This window comes from Hypanus sabinus, chromosome 2 (assembly GCF_030144855.1).
Source record: "Hypanus sabinus isolate sHypSab1 chromosome 2, sHypSab1.hap1, whole genome shotgun sequence".
Classification (NCBI taxonomy): domain Eukaryota; kingdom Metazoa; phylum Chordata; class Chondrichthyes; order Myliobatiformes; family Dasyatidae; genus Hypanus; species Hypanus sabinus.
This window is the reverse complement of record NC_082707.1, coordinates 134,093,797-134,121,484: the sequence shown is the minus strand read 5'-3', so window position 1 is coordinate 134,121,484 and position 27,688 is coordinate 134,093,797. Positions and strand designations below refer to the sequence as shown.

General features: G+C 39.9%; 1 protein-coding gene across 1 annotated transcript; it reads left to right on the top strand.

Moving 5' to 3' along the window:
- The first annotated feature begins 12,265 nt into the window (after positions 1-12,265).
- Positions 12,266-25,627, top strand: si:ch211-10a23.2 (Galectin-related protein A-like). Its single transcript, XM_059955477.1, has 4 exons — positions 12,266-12,469; positions 13,076-13,164; positions 21,371-21,545; positions 25,181-25,627. Exons 1-4 carry the CDS (start codon positions 12,443-12,445, stop codon positions 25,322-25,324), a joined length of 435 nt encoding a protein of 144 aa, XP_059811460.1. The 5' UTR covers positions 12,266-12,442; the 3' UTR covers positions 25,325-25,627.
- The last annotated feature ends 2,061 nt before the right edge of the window (positions 25,628-27,688 follow it).

Below are 27,688 nucleotides of genomic sequence, written 5' to 3'. Positions count from 1 at the left end.
ACGGAGTCGGTAACTGCAGGAAAAAAACTTTATTCGAAAACTTCAGCCTCACTTTTAAGCCTCCCTCAACCGGCCCCCCATGGCGCAGAGGCTCCAAAGCTCTGTGCTCGCAAACCCCCGTAGGCTATCTAATTGTGAGTCGGTTTGGATGCGCCAGGAAATGGGTCGCCACAACATCATGGCCTATTATGGAAACACCAACGCCCAGGAACAGAATAGGGTACAGAAAGTGGTAGATACAGGCCAGTCCATCACAGGAAAAACCCACCCCACCATTGAGTATATTTCAAGTCAAGTCAAGTCACTTATATCGTCATTTCGATCATAACTGCTGGTACAGTACATAGTAAAAATGGGACAACATTCTTTGGGGTCATGGTGTTACATGACACAGCACAAAAACTAGACTGAACTACATAAAAAAAACAACACAAAGAAAGCTACACTAGACTACAGACCTACACAGGACTGCATAAAGTGCACAAAAACAGTGCAGGCATTACAATAAATAATAATAATAATAATGGTAAATAAATAAGAAACATCCATCATCAAAGACCCTCACCACCCAAGTCATGCCCACTTCTTGCTACCACCATCAGGAAGGAGTACCACACCACCAGGTTCGGAAGCAACTATTACCCTACAGCCATCAGGCTCCCCAACTGGCACAGATAACTTCATTCACCTCTACTCTGAACTGCTATTATGACCTACAGACTCACTTTGAAGGACTCTTTACAACCCATGCTCTCAGGATTATTTTTATTTGCACAGTTTGTCTTCTTCTGCACATTGGTTGTCTGTCAATCTTTGTTTAGCATAAAATAGTATTGTATTTCCTTTTTCCTATAAATTCCTGCAAGAAAATTAATCTCAAGATAGTATATGGTAACATACAGTATACATAATTTGATAATAAATTTACTTGGAACTTTGAATAATGAGTGTCAATATCATGGAGGGATTTGAAAACAAGAGTGAAAATTTTAAAATCAAGATGTTACCTACTCAGAAGCAAATGTTAATTTGCAAGTGCAGTGGCATAGTGGCCTGGTGTGAGTTGGAATATGGGCTTTGGAATATATTTATATTTTAATGGACCATATTCAAAGCTAAATGATTCAATCTCCATATCGTCAAATGTAAAAACTTTTCCAGCTGATTTTATCCAACTAAATGTCAGAAAAATCCTCACTATAAACTCTGGCCCCTAGCTGTTGATTCCTCCTTTCTTTCTTCTATCCTCCTGTGGCTATAAGACTCTACAATTCCTCCTCCTTAAGTATAATGGTTTCATTTCACTATTATTTGTAATGCATATTTTATATTTTTTTCATACCTCAATGCTTACATTTTGTATTTTAAAGTATTTATTTCTGACTGAGCAACCTGGCAACAATAATTTCCTTCAGGATCTTGTCTTATACATATTGAAACAGAACATTCTGGAAGTACTATGCAGGTCAGTGAAACAGAACTAATGTTTCAGGTCAATGACCATTCAACTGAACTGATCAGAAAAGGATCTTCAACATAAGAATTTAACACTATTTCTCTCTCCACAAGTGTTGCCAATCTGCAGCATTTTCTGTTTTCATTTCAGTTTTTCCAAACTGTGCCTCTTTATGCTTTCAAAATTTTGTTTACAACCTTGGTGTTCCATTGTATCTCGAGATGAGCTGAGAAGATCATGAAAATTTGTATGACATTGTCCAGTCAGCTGTAGCTTAATTTCTTAACTGCTAAAACGCTCTTGTTATTTCTTGACTGGAATATTGGAGTGGTTGGATTCCCTTATACTGTGTTCTATAAATCCAAGGTTATTCCAAAGCCCATATTCCAACTCACGCCAGGTTCTATGCCACTGCACTTGCAAATTAACATTTGCTTCTGAGTGGATAACATCTTGATTTAAAAATGTTCACTCCTGTTTTATATACAGTTCAATAAAGTAATAGACCTTTTTAAATTAAATATCAAATATTGCTTTTTACTTCTGACTCTGAATAAACAATACATATTTTACATTAGTTCAACTATACAACTCAGGGTGGTCCCTGAATTAATCACTGAACTAAGAACTGATTACAGATGTGATCAAAGTCAGGATTCAACGTTTACTTATGATGTCACCATTTATCTCCTTTAGCTTTTATGAAATGTTTATATGTTTAACATATTTAAACCATTGCTCCATTACAAAGCATTTTAACTGTCAACAAGTTTGAAAGTTGTTTTAATTATTGATAATTAATTAAGTTTTCCAAAACAGTTGAATCACTATTTCTATGAGTGTAAATTGATGTTTTGCACTACAATTGCTATTTCAGACCCACTACAATGTGATCTGCATGTGGAGATGATTCACATATTTTGACCATTTATCAACCAAGTGATTATGTCAGAAGCAAAACAAATGTTTCACTTTATTTTCAGCAATGCTGCTAGCTTAAAGTGAAATGGTCTTATTAGTATCAATAGGAAAGAAGAATCTTATAAATCTAATATATCAGAATCTGTTGTTAATGTTCATGCAGATATAGCTCCAAATAGAAATATCCTCTTTATCAAGGTTATTACTTTTACAACAAGAGAGGTGAAAAAATAATCTCCTTTCTTCTTAGAAAAATTTGCAGCTATTGTATTAACATGAAAAAGAGGAATGAGGAATAATTTGGTAGGCAGAAGGAATGGCCAGCGGAAGAATAGAAGGAGCTGTTGGCATTTCTTCTGAAGTTATTAATAGTGAATCAATGGGAGTTTCAAGCGCAAGTAAAGTTGGTTAAGGTACACCTAAGTACATCAGAATGATCGAAACAATGCAACAGTCCATGCAGGTAAAAATAACACTGGGAAAATCAGATCATAAAACAGAGCTGTGAACTTAAGAAAGAAAGATGATAAATGTCACACTCTTCAACAGCTGGGTGACACATGCAGCCAAATATAATTGAAGAAGTTTGGTATCATAGCCTGCAGAAAATGATTTGGCATTTGATATGAAGAGCCCAGTAATGAACAACCAGACAAGGCATTGATTTCAAGTTAAGATTTTTCAAAAAGATCAAGATTTAGCTACCGTACAATAAGCTTTCATTTGCTGTTCGTCTGGATAAAGGATTTGTGTAAGAAATACATGCATTTTCACTTATGTCAAATGCTGACCAGGATGTTGAATCTTCATTGTTTTTTAACTTTCTGTTCACTTTCTCTCATTAATTTTGCTTTAACATTAGATTCATAATTTTACATGATGGGTTTAACAAAAACATGAATTTCATTAGAAAACAGGAAAATAGGCTAAGAAATCAGAATTGCGTGTTCTACTACTGAAAAGCAATAAAAAGTTTTTGAGTTGCCTTAAGTATTTTCTGGACCTCAAACACACCCATTCTGTTTTTTTAGATGTTTAATTCACCCATGCTAATATATTTGCACCATCTGTTAGGCACTGATCTGGCCAATTGATTTTTCCATTCTTGATACAGTATGTCTCATTTTCACTTAATTGGAATTTTTAAAATAGTGTACTGAACAGAACCATTATATCCATGGCATTTTCAGTTTTCCAATTATCTTGTCTATCATTATCAATAAAAAAGAACATTGATAGATATGACAGTTAAAGGACTTCATGAATCACTGTTGCATAAAAAATCTAAATTAAATCCTTAATAATAAATTACACAGAATTTAAAAGCTAATTTGACTCAAAGCAATAAGCTGCATTTATGCAGACTGTCTACAATGGATCTCACGGGATAATTAATAGACAGATTTGAAGCACAAAGGAGATATTAAAACAGGCAAGCAAAGTAAAAATCTTCAAGCTAATTAGTTAACAAATTCATAATTCCCTGTGTGTAAACTGCATTTCCCTCATCCAAGTCAGAAAGCAGAGTAGTTTAGGGTAGGAGTGAATATCAAACATCACTGAAGAAACCCTGAGCTGACATTGAGAGACGGTAGAGGTGAGATTAAACTGCCTCAGTCAGCTCTTTCAAGAGGATGTAAAAAAAGTATCATTCTGAAGAACATAGGAGATAATCCCAATTTCTGCCAAATGCTTTTTTTCTCTCCCAGTCAACAACACCAAAATTGATTAATAACAGGTTATCAGTGTACTAACATTGGTGGATGCTTGCTCTTAATCATATATTACATCGTTAGATATCATTCAATGGCAGTATTTAATTGTACATAATGTTCTTTAAGGTATCATTGGGATACATAACCTCAAATCTGCCTTCATTTTTTAATCTTTTGAGTATAGATACAAGATGGGTTAACCTACAATAACCTCGGCATTTCTGAAAATGCTAACATATATTTTCTCACTCATTTCCTTTAGGGATTTCACTGTTATCCCATTTGTCCTAGTGCTCTGTGAACATTTAGCTGCTCTCAGGTGAATTCTCTTATTTTCACCTCAGTATTTAATGGTTCCTGCATGAGGGTTTAACTAGATGTAGAATTTTATAGTAAAATTAATTTAATACATCTGTGATTTCTTGATGTTCTCCCACATTATTTTTTAACCTGAGTTCTCCCTTGAAAGAACTTACTGGTATTTTGCATCTATATAATAATTCATAGAAATGCTAACCCTTTAATTGTGTCCGTTTTATTTAAGACTCTTCATAGCTTGTCCTCAACGGCAATATGGGAAGGCACTCAGTTACCCAGTTACACAGAATGGTAAGGAAGTATCCATCCTCAAGAATAGATTTCTAATGTCCATGACTTGCTCATAAATGTTGCATTGAAACTTGGGGATAAGAGTTGTCATGGAACAAAAAGAGTTGTCATTGTTCATGGCCGTCTACCATTGTGCCTCAAATCTCTGTGACAGAGACAGATTTGTGTTTTCTTCAGAAACAAAGAGGATAAAACCAACAAATAAAATGCTGAATGCACTTTTACAATTCCATTCTATGTTCACATGTTGTACCATGTGCTTACAATAATGCTATGTTTGTCAGCCTAATTGAAGGATGTTACATTTTCAGTTCTATATTAACATTTGTATTGAAAATCAAGGGGAAGTAAAAAAAGGCAGCAGAGTGCATTGCCTGATAGAATTAAAAACAAGGAAGTTTTAAAATATTTAAATTGATCTGAAAAAGTTGTATTTGAATCACAAAATTAATTCTCACTTATAAAAAATTAAGTACTGGAAGTGATTACATGATGAAAACTGATACTTAATAAATCCAGGTTTGAGTTGCTATACGCAAACACAAATTATTTATTTATTTACTTTTTGAGATGCGTCTTGGAGTAGGCCCTGCTGGCCCCTTTAAACCATGCCACACAGCAACCCACCAATTTAACCCTGACCCAATCACGGGACAATTTACAATGATCAATTAACCTACCAACTGTTACGTCTTTGGAATGTGGGAGGAAACCAGAGCACCGGAGGAAACCCACACAGTCATGGGAGGGACATACAAACTCCTTTCAGACAGCAGTGGGAATTGAACACGGGTCGCTTGCGCTGTAAAGTGCTGTGCTAACCACTACACCACTATGCCAACCACTGAGATTTATTGAGAGGCAAAAATTAAATATTGAAACTACTCCCACCACATGCTGAGGGACGCACTCAAACTCGGTGCAGCCACCCCAAGGGCCCGGTGGGGAAGGACCATAGTCTAGGGTCCTTCTCCCATGGGTGTTGAGGTGTGAGGGGTTGGGGGTATACCCCCTGAATGTAAATATGAAAGAATAAAGTACCACATGGGTGGCAAAACATTAGAACTTTGAAAATGTAAAGACAGTAATGGTACCAACTGTAAAGAATTGAAAGTCTTTGAATGGTTATTGTATATCATTTTATTTTGGAATAAAGTATACTTGTTTTAAAAAAAATTCTGTTTCATACCCCTGAATGAAAATATGAAAGAACAGAGGGCCACGTGGGTGGCAAAAACTTTGAATTTTGAAAATGTAAAACAGTAATGGTAACAACTAAAAAGACTTGAAAGTTATTGAATGGTTGTTGTATATAATTTTATTTTTGAATAAAGTATATTTTGTTTAAATAAAAAAAATTCTGTTTCATGGCCACCAGCTCTCAGTGAGTTGTAAGTCTGTGTGCATTCTTGAACACTGGGCTGAGCTCTGGATCACATAGCCATTCACCTGCTGACAAAAGCTACTTTCTGGTATGCAACACTACCTCTGCCTCAACTCCTCTGGCACCGGAACTCTCCATATCTCTTCTGTTTACATCTGAGAAGATGGTGAGGAGAGACTATGGTGGCTACAGTCCTTAGCAGGAAGTCAAGAATTTTAACCCATTATTAATCAAGAAACGAAAATAAGTACAAAATATCTTTACATGTGACTTGGAAGACAATCCGCATAAAGTAGTAATATGCAAAAATGTTTGTCTTTGGTGATGGAGATTGATGATATGGTAGGCAGTGTTGATGAATTGCTGCCGCTGTGGATATTGTGGATGCTAAATTTTATTTTCACAACTGGCTGATAATAATAGTAATGAATGCTTATAATTGCCAAACAAGTGTGTTCCTTTGTCCTGGATCATTGAATGTATCTCAAGTGTCATTGGAACAATGCCACCCAGAAAAACTGAGCACATTCCATCATTCTCCTGGATAGTGCTTTTATGGAAAGGCTTTTGGAATCAAGAATTGCATCGTGGCACATGATGCTGAGTGTCAGACTAGTTCTTAATGGTTGCTGTAGTTAGATAGCTTAACTAGCTAAGTTTCTTGTCAATGCTGGCTCCCAACATGTTGGTGATGGAGGACTCAATTATGATATTGTCATATGAAGTCAAGGGTAAATTATTATATTCTCCCTTTATTCTTGTATCTAATTGTACTTAGGGCCCCACAGATCATAAGATATAAGTTCAAAGTTCAAAAATTCATAGTTATAAGTAAATATATCATCAAAAGTATGTCTTTGTTATGAGATATTACATTGAGATTCATCTTCTTGCAGGAATTTACAGATAAGAAAAACACTTACATTTCACTGCAGGCAAAGATTAACAAACACCAATGTGCAAAAAGAAGACAACCTGTGCAAATAAAGGTAATACTGAGAACCTGAATTGTAATGAAACCTTGGAAGTGAGTTGTAGGTTGTAAAATCAGTTCAGAGTAGTGGTGGTGGATGAAGTTATCCATACCAGTTCAGGAACCTGATGGTTAGAGGGTAATAACTGTTCCTCAACCTGGTGGTGTGGGTCCTAGGCTACTGTAACTCCGACCTGATGGTAGTAGTGAGAAAAGGGCATGGCCTAGAGATGATAGATGTTGTTTTTTGTGGCAGTGCTCCATATTCATGTACTCAACAGTGGGGACGACTTTGTCTGTGATGGTCTGGGGTGTATCCACCACTTTCTGTAGTCTTTTCTGTTCCTAGGCATTATTTTTTTCAAAATAGGTTATGATGCAACCAGTTACCAACGTAACTCCACTATTTAAGAAAAGTGAGAGAAAGAAGACAGGCTCACATCAGTTAAGAACATAAACAATAGAAGCAGGAATTTGACATCTGGCCCGTCGAGCCTGCTCCATCATTCAAAATGTTCATGGCTGATCTGGCCATGGACTCAACTCCACCCACCTGCCTTTTCCCCATAACCCTTAATTCCCATAGTATGCAAAAATCTATCTAACTGTGTCTTAAATATACTTAATGACGTAGTCTCTACTGCTTCCCTAGGCAAAGAATTCCACAGATTCACTACTCTCTGGGAAAAGCAGTTTTTCCTCATCTCCGTTCTAAATCTATTCTCCCGAATCCTGAGAGCGGCTTAGTTTGAGTCTCACTTACCAGTGGAAACCATTTTCCTGTCTCTATCACATTTAATCCTTTCATAATGTTATCAGATCCTCTCTCATTCTTCTGAATTCCAGCAAGTATAATTCCAGGTGACTCAATTTCTCCTGCTAGGTTGACCCCTCGTTCTCCAAACTGGTGAACCTCTTCTTGTGGGAAAATTGCTGAAATCTATTAATGTCCATGTGGGAACAGGACATTAGGAAACTATCAACAGGACTGAGCAGTCAATGTGAATTTATAGAATTGAAATCATGTCTGATAAGTCAATAGGAAAGTTTTTCTGTAGTTGTAACTATTAAAATTGATCAGGGCAAACCAATTGATAAAGTGTATTTGGACTTTCAGCAGGCCATCAACAAGGTTCCACACAAGATGTTATTCTTAAAATTTGACCATGTCAGATTTTAAATGATGTACTCATATGTATTAAAGATCGATTCATCATTAGGTTGCATCTGGAATTTCCGGTTGGCAGACGATTTCCCTCCACGACGCTCTGACGTATTGGGAAATCATGTACTCGGCAGGTTATAGCAGGGGCTTGCCTTTGCCTTCTGCTGGGTGAGTTTAGAGAGATCACCACCTCTTGCAGTGGACGACCAGGACAAAGATTGATTAGTGGATTGAAATAGAAGGACAAAGATATGGGAGTCATTACTGGTGGGTACCATAGAGATCAATACTGTTGTCCTGGTTTTTCACAATCTTCGTCGATGATTGATTTGGGTCAGACCCAGTATCATATCCAGCTTCACTGCAGAGTGGCGGTGTGGGTGATGAGGAAGACGCAGAGTGGCTTCAGCAGATAGGCACAGGCTAAGTAAACAGGTGAGGACCTAGCAGATAGAACAAGATATTAAATAAAAGTGTAAAGTCATTCACTTCAGTGAAAAAAATGGAAAAGTGGAGCACTTTTGTAAAAGCTGATAGTTGAATGGTGCTGGTGTTTAAGGGCCCTGAGTGAGCTTGTACGTGAATCTCTGAAAGTTAACATGCAAGGCTGAAACCAACTGGGATGATAAATGGCATTTACAATGAATTTTTATATATTAAAGCAAACAAGTGATATGGAGCTAGTGCACTGACTAACACTAAGATAAGTGATCAGCCTCAATTTAGTAGATCGGCAATGTAGGCCCAAGGAACTGAATAGGCTACACCTGCCTCTTCCAATCTAGTAGCAGACATAATAGGTGGTTCTTCTATAATGTGGTGGTTATTTTACAGAAAGTCACATTACAGCAGAACAGACTGTAGTTTCCTTCAAAGCACAGACTTAAACAGTACCTACTGATCACAATCATGTTATAACCAGTACAGATGTGTAATGTAATGAATTAACCATGATTGAATGGCAGAGCTGACTCAAAGGGCCAAATGACATAAATCTGCCGCTATGTTTGATGGTCTTATGGTTAGTGTTCTCTGATCCATCAGTTGTGTTATAACCAGTTCATGTTACAGAAAAACACATTATATAGCAAAGCTACCTGTCTATAAAAATGCAAGTTTAAACAGGGTCTTGTCCAGAACTTGCAATGAACAGGTATGAGCTGCTTTATTGTCAGAGAATTTCCAAACAGATTTGAAGACTAACTGTTCATTCGTGAACATCTTACCTGATGGTGGAGGAGTTTAGGAAACTGTAAAATGTGAATCTGTATGTATGATTATGTTCAGGTTGCTTTTTAAGTGGTGTCTGGGAGAACTTCTATTTGGCATGTGCAACTTGTCAGTGAGGATTTTCCAGTGTTAATTGGAAAGCTTTATCAGTGTCATGTTTAAATCAGTGCTTGGTCCAAGATAAATGGGCCATCCAGTTTTATTTTCTGCTTATTCTCTATTTTACTGTAGTTGCTTGGTATTGCTGATTGGCTTGCTAGATTATTTCAGAGTCAGTCTACCTCGGCTTCCTCCTTCTAAATAAGAAAACGAGGTGGTATCTAAGCAAGAATTTTAAGATGACCATTCCTGTTATTTATTATCTGATTTAAATTCCCCAGTTCCAATTGAGGGATTTGATCTTGCCTTGCCCTGTGGATTGTCAGTCCAGTCACTTAATCACTACGTCAGTGGTTCCTTTGTACCCTGTAGACATGATTGGTCCATCATTACATATTTAATTGTGCCTTCAAATACGTGTTGGCACGTAGCCAAGTGGTTAAGGCGTCAGTCTAGTGATCTGAAGGTCACTAGTTCGAGCCTCAGCTAAGGCAGCGTGTTGTGTCCTTGAGCACAGCACAACCATGCATTGCTCTGCGACGACACCAGTGCCAAGCTGCATTGGCCCTTGCCCTTCCCTTGGACAACATCAGTGGCATGGAGAGGGGAGACTTGCAGCCTTGCAGACTTTATTGCAGGTCTCCCATACAACCCTGCCCAGGCCTGCACCCTGGAAACTTTCCAAGCCGCAAATCCATGGTCTCTCAAGACTAATGGATGCCTATATATATATAAATACATGACACCCAAGCTGTGGAAATCCTGCATTAAATCACTCCTTCTTGCTTTCAGGCACATGTTAAAGTAATTTGTTAGGTCCAAGGATCTGTTAAGTTAGAAATTATGTTACCATTTGATAATTTTAGGAAAAATGTCTGGTAAACGCAGAGTAATGGAGGTATGATGTTCACCATGCTTCCAATTTCCTCATCAGAGGCAAACACGTGAATGAGCAACTGGTCCCTTATTTTAAATAATTAGGTTCATGATTTTCTAAGGTCCAAGGAAAAGAGTGGACTATCAATATGTTTTATTAGAACTTGTCTTTCAGTGGATTAGAGATACTTGAGCATAGCCTAAAATCAAATAATCAAGAAAAATAAACAAGCGCATTGTTTAAAGGGAGAGAAACTGCGGAGTCTTGAGGTACAAATTGGGGCAACATGGTAGCATAACGGTTACCGTCAAGTTATTACAGCATCAGTGACCTGGATTCAGTCCCCACCACTGTTAGTGAGGAGTTTGTATGTTGTCTCCGTGACTAGGTGGGTTTCCTCCGGGTGCTCTGGTTTCCTCCCATATGCCAAAGGCGTACGGGTTAGAAGGTTAATTGCTCACACGGGTGTAATTGGGCCAGAAGGGCCTGTTACAGAACTGTATCTCTAAATTTAAAAAAAAGGATTATAGATGATTTTTCATAAATTTTTGTGAGTTCTCACAAAACATTGTTTATTGCTAGGGGAATTGAATACCACGGGAGGAAATGTTGAACATCATTTTATAGGACATCAGTGAATCCACATCTGAAGTACTTTGTACAGTAATGGTCTTCTTAGTTAAAGGAAGGTGTGTTAACTTATTGGAAGGAGGTCAGAAAAGGTTTGCTGTACTTATACCTGACATGGGCAGGTTGATTTAAAACTAAAGGTTGAGCAAATATCTGCTGGAAGTTGAGAATGAGAAGTGACTTGACTGAAGCATGAAATTTTCTGAGGAATCTTAATAGAGTGGATAATTTTCTGTTGTCAGAGAATCTACGACTAGGGAGTCACTTTTAAAAGTGCGTGATTGCCCTTTTAAGATAAAGAGGTGACTTTTTTTCTCACGGACCTGAGTCTTTGGTCTTTTCTAACTGAGGACGGTTGATTTTTGAATATTTTTAGCACAAGGGATAAAAGGTTGCTGAAAGTAGATGGGAGTGCAAACTTAAAGTTACAATCAGATCAGGCATGATCTTATTAAATGAGAAAACATGGTTGAGGGGCAAGTGACCAACTCCTTCCTCCATTCCATATATTGGTATCTCTTGACAAAGGTGCCACCTTGCTTGGGTCTACTAATGATTATCTGTCACATTTCAACTCCATTTGATTTGAGCTGAAAATAGGAACTTATAGGAAAGTAGCAACCTAAAGCAAAGACCCAAAAAATGTGTAAAAAAAGAAAAAAATACGTGTTCCCGTTTTAAAATGATGTTCTAGAAATAACAGGAAGAAAAAAATACTGTAATGCAGTTCACAGTATCAGCAATACAGTTAGAACGGATGACTGTTGGGATAAAAGCGAATGAAGGCTTAACCAAACGTTGTTTCTTTACTGTTTTAATAAACTGCATGAAGCGGAAGTTATTTTAGTTTCGACCCTGATAAGTATTTTATGTGACCAGTGCTGTGTACTTTTTAATACTGTTATTCTTGGTCTTGAATTTTCTTAACTCAGAATTACACAACATTGTTTCCTAAACGAACTCGTTTAGTCAAGAGTCGTGATCACATTTGAGGTCACAATTTACCATCTTTGCAGGCTAACTGTTTTTATACAACGAACCGATCAAATGGAGAAATTGACCCAGCAGCTTTGGCGGGAGTTTTCTGCTTGAATCATTGAAGTGTTCATTTTGCAGCCATGTGCTCCTGCGAGATTACTTTATCTGCGCTAAAAAGTCGCTTTGCAGACTTTAAGGAGGGTAGTCCAAACAATGAGGGCGGGGATGCGTGGAATACCCACCCTGTTGGAGTTGTCATGGCAAGCTGCGCGGCTGGAATTGCTTGTGGTCAAAGAGGATGGAGGCAGGCGCGGCGGGGCTGGAAAGAAGATAACGCACCCCCACTCCCGCTTCTGTATTCACTGATCTGATCCTGGCTAGCTATTCGCTCAAAAGGAGGCGAAAATGGCGGATAATGACAGTTCAACACCTGTAAGTCTTCTGTCGAAAGTTATTTTTATGTTAAATTTGATGGTTTTTCCCGAAAGGGTTAATTTTGGTAAGACTATAGCGCCCCCATATTCAATATGCACAGATTTTACCTGGCAATTTAAAACATGGTAGTTCGAGCACCCAATTGCTTAAAGCGTGGAAAGTAATTTCGGTACATTATTCGGCAAGTGTTTGAGCTTCCCGAGTAGATTCGGGGATCAGGGTTGTACATTGGACTCGTCCATCTACTTCCTAATACGTTTCTAGCGCAGTATAATTTCGCTACTTCTTAACTCTTTCCAAGCTTAGCACGTGTCCGATCAATTGTGAGACGTTTTGTTCATTGTTGCTGGTCGAAAACTTAGTTTATAATCGAATGTAATTAAGGTAATTGGAGTGCCCATGCAATGAGTCAGCGTAAAGGATGTCCGTACGTTGTACACGTTGCAGCTTTTATTAAGATGCGTGGCAATATTTTAATTAAAGTATAGTGTAAACTTTGCAGCCGAGCGCTATGACAGATGGCATCGAGCCCCAAATTAATTCAAATACACAGAAAGTATGTCTTTCAAATCTGCAGTGACGCCAACAATATTAATTTTACAGGTGAAGCCCTTTGTCGGTGAGATCAAAAGCGGGCTGAAGCCATCGATGAGAATGACCATTATGGGGATAGTTCATTCAAAACCCAACAGGTATAGCGAACACTTTGGTGCTTTTCTTTAGATTCGGGCGTGATTCTTCATAATCCTGTCCTGCATCTCATTCCCAATAAATTCATTCCACTTGTCAAAACGTTTTTCTTTACTAAACTGAGTACTAAAGTGAGGTAGAAAGTTACTACATCACTTGATGGAATCGGTAATACATTACACGTCTGCGCTGCTTTGGCCGTTGCCTTGTGAAAATAATCACTTGAACTCAATAGATTTGATGTTTGGCTTCAAAGGTTATTACAGTTGTATATTGTGCACTTCAAATGGAGTTCAACAGTATGCTGCAAAAGCCAGAGATACATGTTTTCTGGATAATGAGCTTTGAAGTACATCCAAGTCTCCTCAGATCACTCATCATCAATTGTGAGTTCAGTATTTTAAAACAGCAATGTAACATCTCACTAACTGCAGATTAACACAGATATATGGAAGCATAATATAGAAATGAATTATATTTCCATCAGAGGCCATGAGAAACAATATTTCACTCTTACCAGATACCCATTTTGATGCACACCTTATTTCAGCACTTTAGCAGAATTTGCCTCTGATTTTGCAGAGGGACAAAAGTTAAGCTTTTAAATCCCAGAATTTCTTGGAATGCAACACATTGGAAAGAATGAAATGTAAACATCATTCAGAAATTGTGACAACACCAAAGATTAGTGGGCCACTAAATTTTGTGCTATTTTTAGCTTGTCATGTTTGGGGTGGATAAACAGGTCGTCTGGTGAAGATGAAAGGAAGAAGAACTGGTGCTGAGGACTCTGTCCAGTCCCCCTTCATACTTGTTTGGAAACTTATTAGTACTGCCAGATCAGAAGCCAAACTGGCTTATCTTAACAACTTAACCAAAACAAACTGACATGCTATTCACTAAACTACATGAGAGAACCATTTTAAATATTAATATGTGCTGCAAGAGAAAGTAAGTGATATGAAAGCAATTGGAAAGTAACCAGACAACTTCAAATCAGAAAAAGAGCTCTTAGCAGATTAGCCGAACTTGATATTTCCAGTTTTTAACAATATTTCTAATATTTGATTAAAAAATTAATTGAAGTGTTTGGAAATATAGAGCAACACAATGCTGCCCAACCTACTGGAGGAACTCAGCAGGTCAGGCAGTAACTGTGGTAATGAATAAACAGTTGATGTTTTGGGCCAAGACCCTCCATCAGGACTGGAAAGGAAGGGGGATGATGCAGAATAAGAAGGTGGGAAAAGAGGAGTACAAGCTGTAAGGAAATAAAATGTCTTACCAACTAATTTTATTATCCCTTTAGAACTATGAAAACGGACAAGAGGTGGAGAAAAAAAATAACAAATTAGAGTTCACATTTTTGGCACGGGAAGAATTAGCATTCCCTATTCTTTAGTAAACATATTGTGTAAATCGTCATTACATTCTCATGCCCTTGGGAAAGTGCAACATTTCCCAAGGCTTGATCAGTAACTATTTATGTACTGGTGAGTCATCTTTAGCCAAAATTATATTTATCCTACAGACCTCCTCGCCACGAACAATCAAGCATACTATTTTAAAAGGTCTTGCAAACTTCCAATTAATGCAGACTATAACTAAGCATGTTCTAGGAATGAATTACTTTTATAGTTGAAACGACTGCACTCAAAATCAGCACAATGCCTTTTTAAACTCATGATGTGATAGTATGTGCTGAAGTACTTGGCTTCTAATTTAGCTCCTTTGAATCAATGGATCTCTGTTTCCAAGGGAAAAGCCAATTTACTGCACATTTAATGTAAGTGACCAGGTATCAATTTAGTACAAGATTGATCATAACCACTCATGTTATTGATCTTCCATTTTGTCTTGATTCCTAGAAGGCTGCACAACATTAATAAGGTAAGTTAATATGACATCAACAAGCATATGCAATTCCAAATTGTTGAAAAGCAGAAGAAGCAGTCAGTTTTGCTTTCTATGTTGTTCCAGCATCTGAACATAACCTCATAACGTTTTAGAGTGAAGAAGCTTTGCCAACTGGAAAAATGCCAGCTGAGAAATTAAGCCAAAGCATTTCTTTCATAATTAGTTTTCCACATTTCTCTTTGCTCCCTCCACCCCTCACAATTTTTAATTGTCCTCATCTACCTAAGTACTCCGCTCCTCATATCTACTCACAGAGGGTTACAAGTCAGCTGTTTTTCTTAAAGTTAGGATTGAGAGATTTTTCTTAACCAAAGGTTGAAGGCAGTTAGATGAATTTGAATCATAGATCACTTATTGTCAAAGTGGGTAACTGAACAAGACTTGAGGAACTAAATGTTCTGATGATAATCTTTGCTCTGGTATAGTTCCAAATTTGCCTTCTGGTAATTTGCTTAGGTATCCATTGTTTAAACATTAACCTGTCAAAAATGACCAGCTTAAAAGAGTAAGATTCGTTTGTTAGGTGACACCCAATATGTGGTTCTTCCAGCAGGAGTACCTTTCAGGAGTGGGAGCTTTCAGTTTTTTAAATATTTACTTCGATATTTATTATAACATTAAAACAACCTGGTTAAATAAGATTCCCCTGTTTAATTCTCAAGTCACTGGATATATCACTGAAGAAGTTCCCATTGAGAAAGTGAAATGAGTTTTAGAAGTTTAGTCCAGGTTCTAGGGTAGTTCATTGTACACTGAAGGCAGATTGGTCCCTATTGTGAATTTGTACACTGCAGGAAGTTCTTTCCTTTTTTAAATTTAAGGATATAAATTTTCAGAGGCAAAAGCAACAAATCTTAAAAATGCTTCAAGGGGGAAAGAACAAACATTTGCTAAAAGCTGGCTGAAATCAGTTACTCTGGCAAATTCCAAGTGTTACAAAACTTTCCCAGGAATCCTGAAGTAGTTATGGTTTTGCTACAGGAACCAGTCATTCACCCATAAATTCCATTTTGAAACAGGACAGGATGAAGAATTTAATGGTGTCAAGAGGGAATCTGCCTCAGGCAGTATTGTGATGTTTAAAGTCGAGATGTTGAGATATTAGTAATTTGTTGACCCTATGACAAAATCCTTCAACTTCTGGGGGAGAAAAACTAGAAGTCCTCATTTTTTAAAAAAAGACTAATGCAAGAGTGGAATTATTTTATAACAGTGTGTAACTAATTATTCCAACATGTGACGGCCTTTCCACTTAGAGTGCTACTTTGTTGTAATGGCAACACCCCTGACAGATCCCCCACACATCACTCCAAAGCCTCGTTTTCACTCAACTCCCACTTCTACATGTTTTGCATTAAAAGTGACCTAGTAATTTTCTCATTTCTTTTATCTAAAGCAACATCCTTTGTGCAGCCCAGCTGCAGTAATCACAGGGTTTCTGAATGTTATGAACCGTTCAGTTCATCATTTCGAGTGGTTTGCAGAGGTTTAAATTCTACTTCTGAAGTATCTGAGGAAAGCTTAAACTTCCATCCGAAAGCATAATTTGAAGAAGAGCATGGTTGCATCCGATGCTTTCAGACACTTCAGGCTAAGTGAATCAAATCCACTGAAGACTGACTTGTGTGGTGGTGGAGGACGCAGAAGGAGCCTGTGATAGATCATCTGTTTGTCACTTTTAGATAAAGATTTCTGAAATACTTCACCCTTGCCTTCAGAACTCTCAGACTGGCCATTGTTGATGGTGAGGCTCTTTAATTGTCTACCACCATTCACATTAGGCAGGATGGCAGATTTTCCTTTGATCCATTAACTGGGGGATCACTCTACTCCCTATTGTATGTTGCTTTCACCATTTAGCACACATTTACAAGTGGGTGTTCTGTATATAGGATGGGCTGCCAGAGGAAGTGGTTGATGGAAGGTTTAGAAGGATGTGGGCCAAACATGGGCAAATGGGGTAAGTAGACGGGAGTTTTGGTCGGCATGAACAATATAGGCCAAGGAGTCTGTTTCTCTGCTACATGACACGATGACTCCAGGGTGTAACTTGCCTTATTTCTGTAGGCACATTCACGTGCTCCACTGCACACACTGTTGAACCTGTGCACCGATGGTGATAGCCAGGCCATGTGTTTACGGATTCTCGGTGTATATATTTCTATTGCTGTCGTTGGTTCATAAAGCTTCATACATATCCAGGTTTCAGCTGCCCATGGATTGATGTTCTTGGGCTGATATTCAAGGATGGCCTGTTGGTCGTGCTTCCAAGCCAATCCTGAGGACGGTCATTAAAGTTCCCCATCCAAATATTTTCTATGCTCTTCATTCTGAAGAACTGATGGACCCAAAGGCATAGAGCATATTTGAATGGGGGAACTTTAATGCCTATCACCAGAAATTAGATCTCTGGCTCCAAATGTTTACCAAAGATCTTATTTGTCTTCTCGGCTCTTCGTTATGAAGGCTATCTATACTCGTTCGTCTTGCTTATGTCATTATTCTCTCTATTCTTCCTTTATGTGTTGTTCAGCATGGATGAGCAATGATTCATCAGCTTCCAGTAAGATGGTGCACACCATATGCAGTGTCTTCTCCGGCAACAACCAAAGGTGTTTTTGTCTTTTGTAAATGTCTTTTTAATGATTGTAAGATAGTGCTGGATTTTAAGAATTTTGCATACTGCAAGTCAATGTGGTGCTAGTTGGAGGAGAAACTGGACTTGGTGTAGACCATGTTGCTGTCTGCTGCAGGAAAGCATGGAAGGCATTGGAGTTGGTACGCGAAGGCTATGTGTAGTGTAATGGTGGGAGATTGTCGTGGACATTTCCCTTGCAATCGCACGACACTAATGGATATTGATGATGTAAGATGCCACGGGTCTTTTTCCCTCGTGTTTATTGGTGTGACGGCTAGCGGGACAGCTGCATGGTCTTTGTTTAGCAAAGACTAGGCCTCAAGCCATGGGCTTGCCTACTGTGGCAGTCCAGGAGAGGAGATGCCAGAAATGAAGCGGTGCTGCCCTCCAGCTTTCAGTCCATGGAATGATGTGCTGGATTGCGTGTGTGCGTTCGTCTGCGGTCTGCTGGGAACTGCACCTTCAACTTGTGCGACATGTCACTCGGATTTGGGCCATACTCTTTTTGAGTGACTGGATGTTTGCTTGCGATCTTGAACCTGCGGCATGCGCACTGTTCTGTGTTATTTTCACACCTTGGCCCCGGAGGGATGTGTTGGGGGCCAGGGTCAACCGCATGAAGAGCGAAGCCCTGCTCTTTGGCAACTGGCCTGACTGATCCAGCGTCCCCTTCACCATCAGGTCTGATTGCGTGAAGGTGTTGGGGATCTGGTTCAGAGGGGCCGAGGTGTGCAACAGGAACTGGCAGGAGTGGACTGCCAAGGTCGAAAAGAAACTGGGACTGTGGAGAGGGCGCTCCCTATTGATAGCAGGCAAGAACCTGGTCATCAGGTGTGAGGTGCTCTCAGGGCTGCTGTACTTGGCACAGGTGTGGCCAGTCCCCCACTCCTTCAGCTCGGAAATCACCCGAGCCGTCTTCAGATTCGTCTGGAGATCCAATAAGGAGCGGGTCAGACGGACCACCATGCACAAGTCCCTGGACAACGGGGGCAAAAACGTTCCCAGTATCACCCTCACCCTGATGGCCAGCTTCGTGTGTGGCTGCATCAGGTTGTGTGTGGATCCCAGGTACGTGGGCACCAAGTACCACTATGTGCCCAGGTTCTACCTGTTGCCCTGGCTACGAAGGATGGGTCTGGCCCCTTTACTGTGCAACACCCCCGTCTGCTGGTCACTGCCGCCACACCTGTCCCTCGTAGAGAAGTTCTTTCAGGTCAACGCCTTTGACCGCAGGGCCATCAGGCAGTGGTCAGCACGTAAGGTCCTGCAGGCACTGCAGGAGAAGGACGTGATGGACACAGTGGGGCGGTTCCCTGAGCAGACTGTCCAGTTCATCTGGCAAAATGCCTCATCACCAGACCTCACCAACAGGCACCAAGACCTCGCCTGGCTGGCGGTGAGAGGGGCCCTCCCAGTCCGATCCCTCCTGTACACCCAGAACGTCATCTCCACACCCCTCTGCCCACGGGAGGACTGCAGTGAGGAGGAGTCGGTGACCCACCTCTTTGCACACCGTGGGTTCGCCGAGGTGTGGAGGAGGATGGAAGGGACAGTGTCGAGGTTCATCCCCAGCAGCTGCGTGACAGAGGACTCTCTGATCTACAGGCTGTTCCTGGGGATGCACATGGGGACCAACATCCGGTGCTGCTGGCAGATCATCAACTCGGTGAAAGACGCTCTTTGGTTGGCCCGAAACTTGATGGTCTACCAGCACACGGAGATGTCCGTGAGGGAATGCTGCCGACTGGCACATTCTTGGCTGCAGGAGTACCTGCTGAGAGACGCACTCAAACTCGGTGCAGCCACCGCAAGGGTCCAGTGGGGAAGGACCACAGTCTAGGGTTCTTTCCCTGCGGGAAGTGAGGAGTGGAGGTGCGGGGTGTATACCCCTCAACAACTGTATGTAAATTTGAAACAACAGTGTCACGTGGGTGGCAAAAGTGTAGGAATGTAAAGACTGTAATGGAAACATTTGTAAAGGACTGGGAGTCATTGAATGGTTTATTGTACATCATTTTATTTTTGAATAAAGTATATTTTGTTAAAAAACACTCAGCAGGTCAGGCAGCATCTATGGAAAAGAACAAACAGTTGACATTTCGGCTGAGACCCTTCCTCAGGAAGTTATAGATGAAGTTATTTATGTGAATTTTATAGAAAACAATGTTTTCCCACTGTACCTCAGTGCATCTGACAATAATAATCCAATTTACCATTTTGCTTGACAGCACTGCTTATGTTTGACAAGTCAAGGGTATCATTCAGCCATACATTTCCAAATGGAATTAATGTGTTTGAAGAGGGAGTAGGAAAAAAAGCTGCTATATGGAGGAAGTCTGGAGAGAATTCAGTTTACCAACTGGGTAGCTCTGTGAGAATTTTGTCAGCCTAGGCCTCTTTACTGTCATCTGATACCAAGTACCACCTAAAATAAAAGCAGGAACCGGTGAAAGTAAAATTTTGGTTTCAGAAACAGAGTTGATATTTCAGATTAATAATCTTACAGCACTTTTTTTTACTTCAAATTTCTGGCAACTGTATTTTTTATTTAGCAATTTGTTTTTTAAAGCACTTTTAGCATTGTTTTTTTGCTTGGGTTGTCAGCAGCCTACATAGGCTAGCCTGCTTGTATGGACACCCAAAGGATGGTCAACTATGTTCCCTATAGGCTAAATGACATCCTTATCTGTAGAGGAGAGGGCACTCCAGATCATTCTAGCTGAAGAATTGCCCATAATTGAAAGAGATGTAATTTATTTTACATTAATCAAGTATGAGGTCTAATGGAGAGGGTTGTGGCAGATTGAGCGTACTGCAGTAACGTGACTGACTTGATCAAAGTTTATACAAGGACACAGTAGGCCAAATGATTCATCAAAGGAACATCAGGCAACACACACAAAATGCTGGTGGAACGCAGCAGGCCAGGCAGCATCTGTAGTGAGAAGTATAGTCTAAGTTTCTGCCGGAGACCCTTCGTGAGGACTAACTGAAAGAAAAGATACTAAGAGATTTGAAAGTGGGAGTGGGAGGGGGAAATCTGAAATGATAGGAGAAGACCGGAGGGGGAGGGATGAAGCCAAGAGCTGGAAAGTTGATTAGCAAAAGGGATACAGAGCTGGAGAAGGGAAAGGATCATGGGACAGGAGGCCTAGGGAGAAAGAAAGGGGGAGGGGAGCACCAGAGGGAGATGGAGGCGAGGCCAGGAGTGATTGTGAGAGGGGCAGAGAGAGAGAGAAAAAGGGAGGGGGATAATAAATACATAAATAAGGGATGGGGTAAGAAAGGGAGGAGGGGCATTAATGGAAGTTAGAGAAGTCAATGTTCATGCTATCAGGTTGGAGGCTACCCAGACGGAATATAAAGTGGTGTTCCTCCAACCTGAGTGTGGCTTCATCTTGAAACATGCTCTATTTGGCTTAACCTCATATTATTGTGGAGTACTTGAGCATACATGTTCCTGCCTTGATCTGTGCCCAGTGTTTGCTTGACTGAGATACCTAAGAAAAGTTGTTGTTTGTGGGTTAGTAATCTGGTATCGGTTACGATTTAAAAGGTGGATACTGGAGAACAGAAAAGGAAAGCGAAAGGAAGTGAAAGCTCTTATTTTTTGTGATCACTCATGTGATGTTTGCACATGTGATTATCTACAGCTTTGTAATAAGTCTCATCAGCAACCCTTTGGAAACAGAGACAGACGTCGGCCTTGAAGTGACAGTCAGCTTCCGGGATCGCTCAGTTGTACGAAATGCCAAAGTTTCAGGCAAATGGGGAAAAGAAGAGAAAAATATACCTTATTTCCCTTTCACAGCTATGCAGCACTTCAAGGTGAGTGTCAGTTACCTTGTGGAAGAAGTACACTTACGTTGCTCTATCTTCAAATGGTATCCCAATGAACTATGTCAAGGACAGTGTGGATATGCTATTGAAACAAAATGTGCTGCAAGTGCTTTCCTGGTCAGGTAACATCTATGCAAAAAGAAAAAGTGGATTTTTAAGTCAGATTCCTGTGAAAAATCATCAGCCTGAAATTTCAATCGGGTTAGTCTCTTTGCATATCGTGCCTCATGTCCTGAGAATTTCCAGGATCTTCTGTTTTGTTTCAGATTTTCACCATCTGCGGCTGTTTAGTTCAAAATCTTTCACTTCTGTGCTTTAGAATCCTTTCAGAGTTAATCTATGCAGTGAATGTCTGAGGCACGTTCAGGATTCAAAATCCATCGTTCATTTTGCTGGGGTAACATGTCATTCAGGGCAAAACAGTAGGAACAAAATATTATCAGAGCACTCAGTGTAACAAAGGACTAAAACATATTATCACATTTGAGTGTTAATCCTCTGACTGTTCCAACTAGGAATTGCTTATTGGTATAAATTAAACGGGCCTTAAGACACTGCATCTTGGATTGAATCTAAACCAGACCAATGGAGCTGCAAGTTTTCTGTATGTGGTGTAAGATGAGGAAAGTGAGACTTGTTATTTACTTAGCAAGCCAACATGAACACAGTGGGCAGATCAGTATCTTTTCATACTCTGTGTTTCTGTGAACCGCATGTTTAATGTGCAGGATAGATGAGGGTGGACTTTGCAAGTATTTATTGATACACTTATGTCAATTAGAAACAAACCATATGGAAAAATGTAAAATTCAACTAATAGTGGATGTGGATAATGGATGATATGGTGATAGATCATAAAGGTCTCAGAAAGGTAGCATCCATTATTAAGGACCTCCAGCACCCAGGGCAACCCCTTTTCTCACTGTTACCATCAGGTAGGAGGTACAGAAGCCTGAAGACACACACTCAGCGATTCAGGAGCGATTCTTCCCCTCTGCCATCAGATTCCTAAACCGACACTGAAACTTTGGACACTACCTCACTTTTTTAATATACAGTATTTCTGTTTTTGTACATTTTTTAAAAATCTGTCCAATATATGTAATTGACTTGTTTGCTTATTATGTTTTATTTTATCTTTTTTTTCTATCTCTTTGTTAGATTATGTATTGCATTGAACTGCTGCTGCTAAGTTAACAAATTTCATGTCACATGCCAATGATAATAAATCTGATTCTGATATACTTGCTTTCTTTATGATGATCCATACTAACTAGAACATAGAATAGTACAGCACAGTACAGGCCCTTCGGCCCACAATGTTGTGCCGACCCTTAAACCCTGCCTCCCATATAACCCTCCACCTTAAATTCCTCCATATACCTGTTACTGGAAATCTAGTTAGTCTGAAAGAAACCCAGTCCTGAAAGTTTAAGACTGACTAGTTTCACAGATGGTTCCAATGATTCTGATACAGGCCCTCAGAAATTCACTGTGTCCAATTTATTTTCTGGTGGTGTATGTTACCTTCACAAAGATGTAGGACAAAATTAACCTTGGAGCATTTCGTTATTCACTGAAACAACAGAAATCCTCTATTCACTGCTTTTCCACCTGCATCCAGGCAGGAATTCAGGCTCAGCCAGACCTAGGTGAATGGATAAACACACTCTCAAGTGATTGTTCAGTTAAAAACTGCAACTTAAGGTTCCAATGCTTTGACGAAAAGGATAGAATGCTTTATTTTGTGCCAGATATCTTGTGTAAAACACAGACAGTTTTGCTTTGATATTGTTCATTGAACCCAGAATTTATTCAGTTGTGCTCAGTTCCAGAGCTGCAATCCTGACTTCATGGGTGATGCAGTTTGAAAGAGGGAAAAGGATATAGACAAAATGGTGCAATTTTGAGTGGGACAGAGGCACGGTGATACTGGGTTTAAATGCACGAAGCTTTAAAGTTGGCTGGACAAGTTCCACCAAAAGAAACACTTCAGAGCCACAGTTTTACAGATGCTAAAATGAGGAAGTTATATTAAAGATTTAGTTAAATAGTTAGGCCTCAGGTGGATTACTTAATCCAGTTCTGGGCCACAAATATGACGAAAAGACAACAAAGCATTGGCAAGTGGAAAAGAGGTCTGGTAAAAAGGATGAGATTTTGTTTATATACTGTAAAGAAACGGATTGTTCTGCTTTAAAGGAGAGAAGATTAATGGGAGATGTAGAAACTTTCAGTATCTTGTGTGACTTTCATTAAGTGAATGAGGAGAAGCTGCAAGAGACAGCTGTGTTGATGTCCAAAAGATAAAAAATTAAGATGATAGAAAAACCGGAAGTGTGATAGAACAATATTTTCAGAAGGCATGCGATTGCTGAACTCCCTGAAAGGTGGCAAAAGTCATTTCTTTAAATTTGTAACTCATTTAGTCCTCAGAGTACATTGCTAGGAATGAGAGGGCCAATGGTGAAAGATAACAAGAGCCTTGTATCAAGAGGGAGGGGTGTGCTACTGACAGCATTGCACTGGAAATCACACTCTAGCACCAATAAATCACCCATAGCTCAGTTTGGAGAGGGCTGGGGTGAACATTGTGGTTGCTCATTGTACGGAGTGTGTTAGGCCAATGCTGAGGACTGGCAGGTCTGCTTCATGACAGTCCACTCGGATCCCATTTGAAGTGAAGGAAGCTGCTGTCAACCCCTCTCTGTTCAGCTTCAAGCTTCCCCCAGCGCAGAGCCTCCAGTGAATTTGTCACTTGGGCATCTCTTGAGAAAGCTTTATCTGAGCTTGAGAAATGCTGTGTAGTCAAATAGCAAGGCGATGACTTCTATCACATCCAGCTGAAGGTGATGACAGAGACCAGGAGTCTTTAAACCCAGGAAGTAGCCACTCAGCCCAGCCTGCCCAATAACTACCCTGACAGATAGCCTCTCTGCTCTGCATCGCTGCTGAGAGCAGCAGCTTGTTCCAAGATGCCAGCTGAGTTGTGGCTGCCCTAGATTTTTTTTATATAAAGTCTAGTGGGTACAAACTTGTGAATGTTTGGACTGCAAGATCAAATCAGCATTCTGCTGGGCAGTGCTTAGTAGAGTACTGCTATAGTAACTTGCTTGAAAAAAAGAATTGTCTACATATTTGCAAGGAAATACTTGAAGTCAAAGGGGAAAGGGCTGGTTAATATTCACCTGGTACTAACAAGATGGCACAGGCACCATAGTCGAAGGTAGTACAGTTAGTAGAGCTGCAGCTTCACAGCACCCTCAGCCCAAGTTCAACAAGAACTTCCAGAGCCGTCTGTGTGGAGTTCGCAGGTTCTCCCTGAGACTGTGTGTGTGCTCCAGTTCTTTCTACACCCTAAGGGCATGTGGCTTAATAGGTTCATGGTCACTGTAAATTGACCCCATTGTTTAGGTGTGTGGTAGCGTCTGAGGGGAGCTGATGGAAATCTGAATTGAATAAAATGGGGTTGGTATGGGATTCGTATATTACGCTGCTGAATGATTGACATAGATTCACTGTTTCGGGGGGGCCTTTTCCATTTGTGTGAGTCTATGGCCTATTGTGATGTCTCGTTCTATGATTTTTCAATATAGTGAGACTATTTTAAAATCTGATTTCAGATGGAAATCCTGTGTGAGCACCAGCAGTTCCGGGTTCAAGTCGATGGACAACAACTATTTGATTTCACATACCGCTTCCAGCAAATACACAAGCTAACTGCATTAAAAATTATAGGTGACCTTCGACTGACAAAAGTAGTTTAATTTTTGTAATATGCTCTTTGAAAACCAAGATATAATTTCAGGAGGCGATTTCCCCCTGTAAGAATTATTTTAAAAATCTTTCTGTAGTCTAATTGTTGTTCCAATCTTCCAATAATTTCCCTTCTGAGCAGCAGCATGATTTCTACTGAGCAGAGGGAAAAAAATGCACCTTTTGGAAAAGCGTTCAGAATTTGTGTTTAGTTTTGTCGACTTGGGTTTTTGAAATACAGGATTTGACTTTGAAAGCAAGCCAGCAATTTGGATTGTTAAGAACCTTTTTTGCTTAATTAAATATTTTATGTTCCAAAATCTGTCTGCTTCTGCTTTTAATAGTTCACCTTATTGTAGTCAACCTTTCCTTCACGTTACTTAGTCCAATCAGTTGGGGTGTGTCAGAATTATTACATGTACAATAAAAGAAGTATGGATTCCAGGAATTAGTGTTCCTCCCTGCTTTTCATGGGCACAATTGTTATTAGACATTATCACCCGTTGTCTTTTATCATGATTATTCAGTGCATTAAGTCAGATCAGGAAGCTGTTAACAGCTCACAGTTGCCTGTGTACAAATCTTGAATTCTTGCCCATAAGCAGTCTGTTGAACTGAACATACTTCAGTGTTAAATTTTTAGTGGTGTTTCTTCTCATTTTTAAGATGTACTATTGCCTTGAAGGCTGTGGGTTCAAGAGTTGAACTGATCCCTAATATTCATACTCGGGGTTGCTGCTGAGGTGATGGCTTTCAGATAAGATAAGACATAAGAGCAGAATTAGGCCGTTCAGCTCGTCAAGTCCGCTTCGCCATTCCATCATGGCTGATCCCAGATCCCATTCAACTCTATACCCCTGCCCTCTCACAATATCCTCTGATGCCCTGACCAATCAGGAATCGTATCAGCTTCCTCATTAAATATACCCACGGTCTTGGCCTCAACAGCAGTCTGTGGCAGAGCATTCCACAGATTCACCGCTCTTCGGCTGAAAAAAAATCCTCCTTACTTCTGTCCTGAAAAGTCACCCTTCAATTTTGAGGCTGTGCCCTCTAGTTCTGGATATCCCCACCAGAGGAAACATCCTCTCCACAAACACTTTATCTAGTCCTCTCAACATTCGGTAGGTTTCAGAGAGATCACACACATTCTTCTAAGTGTTAAGCATTCTATATGTTAAACTAAGGCCCTGTCTGGTATCTCAGGTGCTGGTTAAAAGAATTCATGACTCTGTTTCAATAGCAATGCCATTATCCCCAGTGTCCTTATGAATATCTAACCCCTCTTTGCACTTCACAAAAATTCCGATTTGTTCACTTTTTAAACTACTGACCATGGGAGTTTCTGTGAAAGGTTGGCCATCACACTGCCTATCTCACGTTGACTACATTTGAAGTTGGAGCAATAACAGTATCTTTGATACCAATCTTCACAGCAGTCGATTCTGTTGTGTGCTCATTGTATCATTTAGTTTCACTGTTTCCATGTTGTCACGGAGCAAACATCAGATGGAGACAGATTTTTCTATGGACATTGAGATTTGGCAAGGATGTTGACCTAACCTCCAGTAAATTTCCTGTGGGAGTGGAACTAATCATCAGAATTCATGGAAAGCTTCAAGGAACCAAGGTCACCCAAACTTAAGTTGCAATTCCAAGAAGGCACTTGCATTTGCTCCTGCTCAGAGGCAGTTGACTCATTCACTGACATGTTCATAATGCGACAGAGACCCTCGATCAATCTACCCATTTTTCATCATTTTACTGTCAAGATAGACCCTGGATAATGTAGACCATTTCCCATATCTTTGGAGCACCTTTTCACCAAAAGCAAATGGCAGTGATGAAAGTAACCGCTGCCTCCGATATATCAGCGCAGACTTTGGTCAACTGAGGAAAAGGATATTTGAAGATCAAGACCTGGCATAAAACTCATGATCCAGCAGAAAGCAGTGATCCCTGTCCTAAATGCTTATTGAGATCTGAACTACATGCAGAAAGAAGTTAAAGGCACCGGAAACTTTCCATCAATATTTCTGTTAGAATTCTCCAAGTTCCTTGGAAGAATAAACTAAGCAACATCAGTGTCCTCTTCGAGGCTAACTTCTAAGTAATATGACATTAATTACTTTGTTGGCTGAGTGGGGTAAGTCACACTTAAAGAACCAACACCAGACTCCCAGAACAGACTCTCAGAAATTTTCTAAGTTCTGCCTTGGGGAGAAATTACCAAGCCAACAGAAATTGATTCTAGGACTGTTTTGAGCTTCCATGAAGAAATGTATTTCGCCCACTGACATCTGACAACTTCGTGACCACTCGAAATGGAGAAGGGAGCACTAGGGATCAAGGTCATACTCTGGGAACACACAAAG

Bases quoted from the DNA above. Each gene is read 5' to 3' on its own strand.
- si:ch211-10a23.2 (XM_059955477.1), top strand. From the start codon at position 12,443: ATGGCGGATAATGACAGTTCAACACCT. The intron at 13,165-21,370 runs GTATAGCGAACA...GATTATCTACAG, and splicing joins GTTCATTCAAAACCCAACAG to CTTTGTAATAAGTCTCATCA. The intron at 21,546-25,180 runs GTGAGTGTCAGT...ATCTGATTTCAG, and splicing joins CAGCTATGCAGCACTTCAAG to ATGGAAATCCTGTGTGAGCA.